The 11,796-nt window shown below is 41.3% G+C and overlaps 2 protein-coding genes across 3 annotated transcripts in view; both read right to left on the bottom strand.

The window, feature by feature from the left end:
- Window positions 1-249: 249 nt before the first annotated feature.
- On the bottom strand, window positions 250-3,399 carry LOC110593698 (zinc finger protein 709-like). 2 transcript variants are annotated; one of them, XM_021705010.2, is made up of 2 exons: window positions 3,236-3,399; window positions 250-2,414 (listed from the first exon to the last, which is right to left on the bottom strand). In XM_021705010.2, the coding sequence occupies exon 2, from the start codon at window positions 2,405-2,407 to the stop codon at window positions 839-841; it is 1,569 nt and encodes a 522-aa protein (XP_021560685.2). In that variant the 5' UTR covers window positions 2,408-2,414; window positions 3,236-3,399; the 3' UTR covers window positions 250-838. The 2 variants fall into 2 exon arrangements, with proteins under 2 accessions (XP_021560685.2, XP_044773876.1); XM_044917941.1 differs by lacking the exon at window positions 3,236-3,399 and having other exon boundaries at window positions 250-984; window positions 1,069-1,767.
- A 24-nt stretch (window positions 3,400-3,423) lies between these two features.
- Window positions 3,424-11,796, bottom strand: part of LOC123324065 (zinc finger protein 124-like) — a 40,135-nt gene continuing 31,762 nt past the window's right edge. Inside the window, exon 2 of the mRNA XM_044913052.1 lies at window positions 3,424-3,620. Within this exon, the coding sequence (XP_044768987.1) occupies window positions 3,465-3,620 (156 nt within the window). The 3' untranslated portion in view covers window positions 3,424-3,464. The remainder of the gene's footprint in view (window positions 3,621-11,796) is intronic.

The following is an 11,796-nucleotide window of genomic DNA, read 5'->3' as shown; positions in this document are numbered from 1 at the left end:
ATGTGAGAATATACTGTATGATGAACTTTGCATACTCACAACTATATGGCAACTATTTAGGAAAACAGAATAAGGCTCTTCAGGCCAATGAGAAGGGAACTTTCTGATAATAAAGAAATGCAGAATATAGAAATAATGGCTAAAGCTTGCCCCACAGGAGGGCACCAGGGAAAGGGAAATATGAAAGTGTTACTTCTCAACATACCTTTCCTTACAGAATATTAAATATAAAAATTAAACTTACTTGCATATTAGAAATATACTTCAATCACCCATGGACCCAACAGACTTCAAAATAAGAATACAAAAATATTACTAAGGAAAAATTTACTTTCTAAACTTAGGAACTCTCGCTTGAAAAGTACCTACATAATTATCTCACTTCAATATCTGCTTGCAAAAGTAAGTGGAAGTCCATGGTACAAAGAATTACTTTAAGAATGAATACCTGATAAAGACCATGTAACATTTATTACATTTCTTTAATGTTGTAGATCTTCAGAAGTATTCTACATGAATTCATGTTCACAAAGCTTACCCATATTACTTATTTCTTTCCCATATAATTTCCACACTACCTTGAAAATATCTGTAAAAATTATAGTTTTTGTTAGCTCTATAGTATGAATTCAGTGAATAATCTAACCTGGTTTTTCCGTGATGTGAGACAAATGAAGATTTCCTACATTGTTTACCACCAATGGAATTCTCTCCACTGACTTTTTTGGTAAGTTCTAAAAAAAACAGGCTTTCCTACATTCCGTACATTTCTGTAATTTCTCTCCAGCATGCATGAAAGACTATACAACAGATGACAGCTTTCTTACATTCCTTATTTTCACAGACTTTCTTTCACATGAGTTCTTTCATGATTTCGTAAAGAATTAACAAGACTGAAGCCTTTACAACAAGTTTTACATTGATAAGGTTTCTCTCCAGTGTGAGTTCTTTCATGCGTTCGTAATGAACTGGGAGAAATAAATGCTTTCTTACATTTCTTACATTTGTAAGGTCCATCTCCAGTGTGGATTACCATGTGTGATCGAACACCTGAGCGAAAAATGAAGCCTTTCCCACATTCCTTACATTCATAAGGCTTTTCTCCAGTGTGAGTTCTTTCATGTTTTTGCACATAATAGTGACTGCTGAAGGCCTTACCACATAGTTTACATTCATAGCGTTTGTCATCAGTATGAGATCTCTCATGTTTGCGTAAGTTACTTGAATATCTGAAGACTTTACCACATTTTGTACATTCAAAGGGTTTTTCTGCACTATGTGTCTTTTCGTGTATTCGAAAGGACTGGGGACAACTGAAAGCTTTTCCACATTGCTTACATTCATATGGCTTGACTCCGGTGTGAGTTCTTTCATGAATTCGAAAGTAATTGGGACAACTGAAAGCTTTCCCACATTCCTTACACTTATAAGGTTTCTCCCCAGTATGAGTTCTTTCATGATTTCGAAGGGAACTGGGATAACGGAAAGCTTTACCACATTCCTTACATGCATGAGGCTTCCTTGCAGTATGAATTCTTCTGTGTTTTCCAAGGGACCTGGGAGAACTGAAAGCTTTACCACATTCCTTACATTCATAGGGCTTTACTCCACTGTGTGTCATTTCATGACTACGACAATTTTTGGGACACCTGAAGGCTTTCCCACACTCCTTACATTTATAGAGTCCATCTCCACTTTGCTTCATCATGTATCGTCGAAATTTGGTAAGAGAATGCAAGGCTTTCCCACCTTCCTTACATTCATAGGGTTTCTCCCCATTATGACTTCTCTCATGTTTACGTAAATTACTTGAATAACTGAAGGTTTTACCACATTTTGTACATTCCTTAGGCTTTTTGGCACTGTGTATCCTTTCGTGTATTCGAAAGGACCTGAGACAACTGAAAGCTTTACCACATTGCTTACATTCACTAGGTTTCTCTCCAATATGAGTCCTTTCATGTTTACGTAAGTTACTTGAATAACTAAAGGTTTTACTACATTTTGTACACTTGTAGGGCTTTTCCCCACTGTGTGCCCTTTCATGAATTTGAAAGTAATTGTGACAAATAAAAGCTTTCCCACAGTGTTTACATTCATAGGGCCTCTGTCCAGTGTGTGTCCTTTCATGCATTCGAATGGATTGGCGATGCTTGAAGGATTTCCCACATTCCTTACATTTATAAGGCTTCTCTTCACATTCCTGATACTCATATGGTTTGTGGCCAATGTGAGATCTCATGTGCTTGTTAAAGGATGAATGATACATGAAGACTTGTCCACACAAAGTGCATTTACGTAGTTTTATTCCAGTAGGACTTTTCTTCTTCTGATTATGATATGGAATCTGGCTGAAGATTTCTTCATACTGACTACATTCTTTACTTTTACAGAGTCTTTCTACCATTTGATTGCTGTAAAAAATGGGAAACATATTAATAGCTTTGTTATTTATTTTGTTATTTATTAATTATGACAGTGACTTTTTTACCATCTTCAAGGAAAATGTAGGTTTTCTGCATATTTTGATTGTTTGAAAATGAACATACTGACAGCTTTACAACAGGGCTCCATCTTAGCTATTATCAAAACAGTAATATTCATAAATACTATTTCTACATGCAGTTTCTAGATATACTGTTTTTCAGAAACTGTACATCTCGGTCACGTGTGAGAAAAAACTTTTGGTGAAAATATCCTAAGGATCAATGAATTTAAAGCTGGGCTGATTTATTTGCTTGTTTTTTTTTAAGATTTTTTTTTTAGGAGCGCCTGGGTGGCTCAGTCGTTAAGCGTCTGCCTTTGGCTCAGGTCATGATCCCAGGGTCCTGGGATCTAGCCCCATATCAGACTCCCTGCTCTGTCGGAAGCCTGCTTCTCCCTTTCCCACTCCCCCTGCTTGTGTTCCCTCTCGCTGTCTCTCTCTCTGTCAAATAAATAAAATATGTTAAAAAAAAAAAAAAGATTTTTTTTTTTTTTTAATTTATTGACAGAGACTGTGACAGCAAGAGAGGGAACACAAGCAGAGGGAGTGGGAGAGGGAGAAGCAGGCTTCCCACTGAGGAGCGAGCCCGACGTGGGGCTCGATCCCAGGACCCTGGGATCATGACCCGAGCCGAAGGCAGATGCCTAAAGACTGAGCCACCCAGGCGCCCCTATTTGCTTGTTTTTAAAATTTCATGACATCTCTAGATTCTCTAATGAAACCTTGTTTTCCCATGCGAATGCTACTCACCTTAGATCTGTCCCACGATTTTCATTCTGATCTTCACTGTCATGGATTTCCCATTTTTCTTCTGAAATACACACTAGGAAAAAGCAGTATAAATTATAAAAATTTATAGAAAAATTGTTAGAATTCTAGGTCCATGATGAGTTGTGACCATGGCAGGTTTATTAATGAAAATATTCCCTTTCCATTTTTTTCCCTTGAAATAGCAAGTTACATTGGATCTCTAATTGATTTAGTAAGTAAGAATGTTGTCATTCCTACCTATTGAGGCCAGGTTCCTGAAGGTTTCCTGCATCACATCTCTGTAGAGTTTCTTCTGGGATGGATCCAGGAGAGCCCACTCCTCCATGGTGAACTTTATAGTCACATCCTCAAAGGCCACTGAGTCCTAAATAATCCCATATATATGTATATAGGATGGGTGAGATGGACCACTGAAGACCTATACTCAATTTATAAGTAGTTCACATATGATTTCCAGAGCCTAAGTAAATTGGGGGGACAAAGGTATTTCTTTCCTTCCTGTTCCAAAGGTGGGGCATTGTAAGGATGATAGGGTTTGCTCACTCCTGAGCAAATATGTGGTATTTGTTCCAAAGCCACTTCTCCAATTCTATGTCACCAAAAAGGTGTCCAACAGTTCACTTCTAACATAAACTACCCAGAATTTAAGTCAGATTCATAGTTTAAGAAGTCAGTCCCAACACTGCCCCTATTTGTGATACCAGCTACAAATGGGGAGCCAAGTTTACTATTTCGACAGCCAACTACAAATTCAGATTCCCTCCACACTCTGTCTTGTTTGTTAATTTACTGAAATGATTTTGAGAAACTTAGCAAAATGCTTTATTTACCATTACCAGTTTACTGTAAAGCATACAACGCAGGAACAGAGAAAAGTTGCAATGCATAGGACGAGTTAAGTTGGTGGTATGGGTAAGGGTAATGGAGAAGGGGGTGTGTAGAGCTCCTACCTCACTATGGACACACCAACCTCCCAGCACTTGGATGGATTCACCAATGCACAAACTGTCAGAATCCTGTCTTTAAGAGTTCTGATGGGGGCGCCTGGGTGGCTCAGTTGGTTAAGCGACTGCCTTCGGCTCAGGTCATGACCCTGGAGTCCCGGGATCGAGTCCCACATCGGGCTCCCTGCTCGGCAGGGAGTCTGCTTCTCCCTCTGACCCTCCTCCCTCTCATGCTCTCTGTGTCTCATTCTCTCTCTCGCAAATAAATAAAATCTTAAAAAAAAAAAAAAAAGAATTCTGATGGAGCTTTCATTACATGGACACAATTTACTAAATCATTGGCCATTGGTGATTAACTCAATTTCCAGCCCCTGTCCTATACCCAGCAGCTGGGAGCTGCAGCTCAACATTCTAAACATTTAATCAAAGCTTGCTATTTCAGGGGGCACCTGGGTGGCTCAGTTGGCTAAACGTCTGACTTTGGCTCAGGTCATGATCCCAGGGTCCTGGGATCTAGCCCCACTCAGGCTCCCTGCTCAGCGGGGCGTCTGCTTCTCCCTCTCCCTCTGCCCCTCCTCTCTCTCTCTTCCTCTCAAATAAATAAATAAATAAATCTTTTAAAAAAAAAAAAAAGGCTTGCTATTTCAGGTATCCAAAACCCCATCATAAAAGCTACCTAGTAAGTGGCCAAGAGTTGCTTCATTAAACAAAACACACTCTTTCACCATTAACACTCAAGTAATCTCAAGGGATTCAAGAGGATTTTGCTAGGAACTGAGGACACTTACTGTATATCTTTCTCATTATATCACAGTAAGTCAAGCCCAGGGACAAGGGCCCACTAAAAGATTGAGAGCAAATCCCTGAGGTAAGAGAATACCTCCCCACTGACCCCATGTACCTCTACATCAACTGGGATGTTATTTAATATAAGTGAACTATTCTGAAAAAACTACATGCTTTCTGGTAACCTCAGGATGAAGGCAAGAATGTCCCCTCTCACTACACTTAGATGACATTATACTGGAATTCTTAGCTAATGCATTCAGACAAGGGGAATAAAAGGTAAATAATGAGAAATCAAAGGTATACATTTGGGGAAGCAAGAAATAAAACTGTCTTTGTATCATGACAAGATTGTCAATTGATAAAATGTCAAAAAAATCCCAAATAACAAAGAAAACCCCATGAACCAAGAGGAAAAAAAAAGATAAAAAGCTAGGGGAGGGCGCCTGGGTGGCTCAGTTGGTTAAGCGACTGCCTTCAGCTCAGGTCATGATCCTGGAGTCCCTGGATCGAGTCCCGCATCGGGCTCCCTGCTCGGCAGGGAGTCTGCTTCTCCCTCTGACCCTCCTCCCTCTCATGCTCTCTGTATCTCATTCTCTCTGTCTCAAATAAATAAATAAAATCTTAAAAAAAAAAAAAGCTAGGGGAGCTTGGGTGGCTCAGTTGGCTGAGTGTCCATCCAACTCTTGGTTTCCGCTCAGGTTGTGATTACAGGGTCATGGGATCAGGCCCGTGGGGCTCCACTCTCAGCAGGGAGCCTGCTTTTCTCCCTCTACCCCCCTTCCCCTTGCTTGCACTCTCTCTCTCTCTAAAATAAATAAATCTTTCTAAAAAATAAATTTAAAAGTTAAGGGGCACCTGGGTGGCTCAGTCAGGTGTCTGGCTTCAGCTCAGGTCGTGATCCCAGGGTCCTGGGACCAAGCCCCACATCAGGCCCCCTGCTCAGCAGGAAGTAGGCTTCTCCTTTTCCCTCTGCCCCTCCCCCAACTTGTGCTCTCTCATGTGCGCATTCTCTCTCTCAAATAAATAAATAAAATCTTTTTTTAAAAAGTTAATATTGGGGTGCCTGGCTGGCTCAGTTAGTAGAGTGTGCAACACTTGATCTTAGGGTAGTGAGTTCAAGCCCCACACTGAGCATGGGGCCTACTTCAAAAAATTAAAAATAAGTATGTAAAAAGTTGGGGTGCCTGGGTGGCTCAGCTGGTTAAATGTCTGCCTTTGGCTCAGGTCATGATCCCAGGGTCCTGGGATGAAGCCCCACATCAGGCTCCTTGCTCATTGGAGAGCCTGCTTCTCCCTCTCCCTCTGCCTGCCGCTCCCCCTGTGCTCTCTCTCTCTGTCAGATGGATGAATAAAATCATTTTTTTTTAAGATTTTATTTATTTATTTGAGAGAGAGAGAATGAGAGAGAGCGAGTACATGAGAGGGGGGAGGGTCAGAGGGAGAAGCAGACTCCCCGCCGAGCAGGGAGCCCGATGCGGGACTCGATCCTGGGACTCCGGGATCATGACCTGAGCCGAAGGCAGTCACTTAACCAACTGAGCCACCCAGGCGCCCGGATGAATAAAATCTTAATATATATATATATATATATACACATATAAAGTTAATACTGAAAAGGCAATTGCTTTCCTACAGATCTACACAAATATAGTGAACTCATCTTTGACAAAGAACCAAAGGTAACTCAATGGAAACAGTCTTTTCAACAAATAATGTCAAAAAGCTGGACATCCACATGCAAAAAAAAGTTTTAAATCTACAGACTTCACACCTTTCACAAAAATTAACTCAAATTTGATCACAGATCTTAGTGTAGATTGTGTAATTTCAACACTCCTAAAAGATAAAATGGGAGAAAATCCTTGTGATGTGGTATTTGATGATTAATTTCTTTAAAAAAAGAAAAAAGTTTTCATTACAATGAAAAACTACTCAGTGAAACAGAAGTTAACAGAATGAAAACACAAGCCATAGTCTGGCAGAAAATCTTTCCAAATCACTTACCTGATAAAGGACTGGTATTGAACACAAGCAAAATATTCTTAAAATGCAACAAAAAGAAACAATCCAAATAAAGATGGGAAAATATCTGAACACAAACCTCATCAGTGATATAGAGAGTAAATAAGCACATGAAAACAATTTCAAAATCATATCTCATTAGGAAATTGCACATAAAAAGAACAATGAGATGTCACCAGTTGCTTATTAGAATGGCTAAACATCATGAGAACATCAAACCATCATTGCTGGTGGAAACGGAAAATGGTATACTTACTTTGGAAGAAAAGCAGTTTCTTAACACTAAGGCTACATTTACCATACTATGCAGTAATTACGTGTTTCAAATGTACACAAATGAATTTAAAACTTATGTTCATAAAAATCCTACATGTGAATGTTTATAGGAGCTTTATGCACACTTGTCATGACTTACATGGAACCAAGATAATTACAATAGGCAAACTGATAAAAAAAAATCACTGGTATATCCACTGGATGAAATACTCTACAGTGATGAAAGAAATGAGGTTATCAAGTGAAAAGACATGAGAACATTTTAAAATCATATTCTAAGTGAAAGAAGACAATATAACAAGGCTACACACTATGATTCCAAGCATAGGGCATTTCCCAGAAAAGAGAAAATTAAAAAGCATCAAAAGATCTTTGGTAACCTGGCCTTTGGGGTGGGAAGGAGAGGTAAATAACTAGGTAGAGAACAGGAGATTTTCAGGAGAGTGAAAGTATTCTACAGGATATAAAAATGATGGAGACAAATCATTTCATATTAGCTGAGGACCTTAGATTATATAACACAGAGTCAACCTTAATGTATGGACTTTCATGCATCAAAGTTGGTTCAACAAATGTAACCTATGTATTACAACAATACAAGATATAAAATATAGAACAAACTGTGTCCAGGCAGAGGGGTTATGTGGGAAGTCTCTGTACTTTCTGATTAAGTTTCCTGTAAACCTAACTGCTCTTAAAAAAAAAAAAAAGTCTACTAGGAAAAGAAAAAGACGGACGCATTAATATTCACACCTGATAACTAACCCATGACAGGCACAGACCGTCTTTCAATGTATTTCAACTTATTTCAGTAAGCCATTATGGTGCTTTATGACGTCTGCACCCTGAGACTTGGAAGAGAGGAGAAACTTCCATTGAATGCCTTGTTAGAGTGTCCAGCACAGTGTATTTTGAGAAGTGAAATGAGTGCCTTTGTTACTCTCAGTACCATCTGGACTCCGACACTGATTGTATGTGTCCTGGCAAGGCCTTGTATTCTGGCCTTAATATATATACAGACAAGTGTTACTTTGATTTATATTGGGGGTAATGGAGACACAGGATTCTGTTCTTTCACCCCAGTGTGGCAACTCAGAGAATCACTCAAGACTAGTAAACAGGTGAAGATGGTGTCAATTGTCACCTCGTGCTAAGATGACTCATTGATGTATGGTAAGTTGTGACGACCCTCTGGTCTGATCCTAATTCAGACATAAGAAGCAGCAGTTCTGCCTAAACTCCATTATGTATGAATGTGGTGATTTCATACCTAAAGTCTATGAACTCCCATTGCTTTTCACTCAGGTACTCCTATGGAGCTTCCCAGAGAACCCAGGGGTCTGGGAAAAGGGGGACTTCCTCCAGCACCATGGCATCTTACAAGAGACTGAGGAGAGAGTGGGCCATGCCCTCCTGTATGTGGCTATCCCAAAGTTCCAAGGTTTGCCCCATGTCTCAAGCTGGTCAAAGAGCAGCCTTTTTCAAGGCCATCATGGGTAACTCCAGGAGGCATGAAAGAAGGTCAATGAAGCATCCAAGTGAAGAAGTCTGTGGGCACTACCAGGGCCAGTTCAGTGGCAGTTTCAAGAATCTCCAGCCTTTTAAGGTACGGACACCCATTTGTAATTAACAGCATAAATGGGTTCAAGTAAAATTGGTAAACAAGAAGTATGTTACCTCCGGAACATAGTAGATGTTGTGGGTGCTGACAGAGAGAACAGCTTTTTCCTCGTAATGTTAGAGAGGGAGTGGGTGTCAGATTATCAAACAATTTCCAGTAAAATAACAAGGTTGACCAGGCCTCACATTTTATGCACGACAATGCCCTATCCACATTTTGCTAGCTCCTTTTCTCAACGTTTGCTTCTCTAGCATGTCCTCAGAGGAGGAGATCATTAATGTAATGTGATACCTGTGTTCTTGGAGAAACCAGGATGCAGTTCAGATCTTTGCCTTCAGTGACTGTGTGGGAGGGCAAAACTGCTGAAGATCCACGAGGATAACCCAGGAAAGGTGTATTGTGTCCCTTCAAGATGAAGGCCACTGCAGCTGCGAGGCTGTTGAGATAAGCACTGAACAGGACAGACTCCACCCAATCTGTGACCACAAGGATATTTACTCAGTTGTTGATTGGTTGAGTCAATAATTTCCATAGAGTTGGGGACTGGGTATAGAGGTCCATTGGGTGTGACCACAGTTACGGTGTACACAGTCGTAATCCACTGTAATCCACAGTTGTAATCCACTGTGAGGTGTCATTCATTCGTTCAAGGTAAAGAATAAGTCAAATTCGCTGTTCAAAGGAGAAGCACTGGGAATAATCAACCCTTCACTAAACAGGTTTTGTATATGGCTTCAATCATTCAAGGGCCTATGCAATTTACATTGGGCCATATGAACCACTCTACTTAGAGGGTACAGTCCAAGAGGTCTCATTTTGTGAAGACAATTTGTAAGTGGCAAGAGCCTTATTTAATTTATGAATCATTGGTTCAGAGCTTCCTAGATCACTATGGGTTATTTTAGGACAGTGCTGTGACCATGGAGAATTTCAGGACCATAGTTCTGATGGTCAAGAAGAAACAGCTGCGGGGCGCCTGGGTGGCTCGTTAAGTGTCTGCCTTCGGCTCAGGTCATGATCCCAGGGTCCTGGGGTCGAGCCCCACATCGGGCTCCCTGCTCCGCGGGAAGCCTGCTTCTCCCTCTCCCACTCCCCCTGCTTGTGTTCCCTCTCTCACTGTGTCTCTCTCTGTCAAATAAACAAAATCTTAAAAAAAAAAGAAGAAGAAACAGCTGTGCTGTTTGTCCCCTATATCCTATTCAGTGACCCGTGAGACCATCAAAGGTACCCTGCTTAAATGTAGTGGGATCCTAGGTATAACTATAATTTGAGACCTAGTATTGATTGATTGTTTAATGGTTTCTGGGTTAATGAATTACATCAGATAGCAAAATTAATCCAGAACTTATGCTGTATAGGCTGAAAAGCCGAGCAGTGCATTCTTATCTGTTGTATAAATTCTTTTTGTTGTATAAATTCTTTTTGTACATTTTGGATTTCCAATTCGGTTAAATTGTGGTCCTTTGTTTCAGTATTTTATCTATTAGTCCCATCCTTGAGTATCCCTCTTTTCTTTGTCCCTGGATATACTTTGGCAGGGGGGTGCCTCTCTACCCTGGTATTTATAAATGGTTTCCTCCTAAGAGTCTCAAATCAGTGCCCTCAGGGTTAGGAGCCTTCCCCGTGATAACTGGTTGTTTTAATGGGTTTAAGGACAAGGAGCTTAACTCAGCTTTGGACTAATCCCTTTGCTGTGCCACAGGGAGCCATGGATGTTGTCCCCAAAAATCCACAGAGTCAGGATACTTCTTGCAGAAGAGGCAGGGGCAGGAGCAGCAGAGATACTCAAAGGTCCCATTCAACTATCTGGTGTTCAGAGTGTGGACTCAGCCCACCACTTACGGGCTGCCTTTCACTCTCTCTTTCTTCTTTCTCTTTTCAAATGTCTGCTCTCCCAGGAGTGACCTTTGAATGAGGCCACCTGTTTCCACAGGGTGTACAGGGGCCAACCCAGCCTCTGTCACAGCTTCACTCTAACACAGGGAGAGAAACCAGCAAAGACATCGATGCAGGACCACTTTAAGGAGGGCCCCAATCCAACAGTCCTGCTCCCTAAAGCCTAGAAATTCTCACAACTGCCAACTTTGGTTGGCTCAATCTAAAACTGAGGCTTGCTAGGTCACCAATGCAACACAGGACAGCACAGGGCACAGCACGAGCTCCCAGCCCCCAGCAGTCCATGCCACCATCAGGCAGCAGAGCAGGTGAGCAACTTAAAGCGAGAGAAAACAGATCCATGGAAGGGTGGTCGCATGTGTACATGCTACTCATGGCATCAACTGTTATGGCCACCTGCTGAGAAGTGGTTCAGAAGTTAAGGGGGACGGCTCTGTAGCCCCCAACAACACACACAGGCACCTAGACAGTAGGAAAAGGCTTAGGACTCACGTAACAGAGGTCTCAGGGCAAGGCTGCCTCTCAGGCAGTTCTGAAATGGCTTCAAAAGAATGAAGAAGAGACTGGCTGGGTAAGGAGTTCATTGGGGTTAGGGAGTGGGGCAGGGGCAAGAGTTCTGCACACAGGCAGGGGCTTTTCTGGTTGGAATCTCCTGCCTGCTCTAGAGGAGAGACCACCCAGGCTTTCTCATCGGCTTGTCTAGCTGGGAGCACAAAGGGTGGGGGGCAGAGGGGGGGGAGGTGAGGCTTTACCTGTCAGCACTCAAACATCCAAAAATGCAAAGTCTGACTGCTCATTACAAAGACAAACATCAGCAAGAATAATATGCACTCACAATTGCTTGTTGGATATCGGAGGCTCAAGAAATTATCAAAACTGTGTACTTGGTGGTGGCTGGGCTTAACAGTGCTGGAAGGAACTAGGATATGTTCACGGTGATTTTCTTAAGTTACACTCCCTATCTTACAAATTTATTTTTAAAATATATATAA

Source organism: Neomonachus schauinslandi, chromosome 1 (genome assembly GCF_002201575.2).
Source record: "Neomonachus schauinslandi chromosome 1, ASM220157v2, whole genome shotgun sequence".
NCBI classification, from domain to species: domain Eukaryota; kingdom Metazoa; phylum Chordata; class Mammalia; order Carnivora; family Phocidae; genus Neomonachus; species Neomonachus schauinslandi.
Note: the sequence above shows the minus strand (reverse complement) of the source record. Positions and strands in the feature narration are given on the sequence as shown.

Coding starts and splice junctions, on each gene's coding strand:
- LOC110593698 (XM_021705010.2), bottom strand. CDS start 2,407: ATGGTAGAAAGACTCTGTAAAAGTAAAGAATGTAGTCAGTATGAAGAA.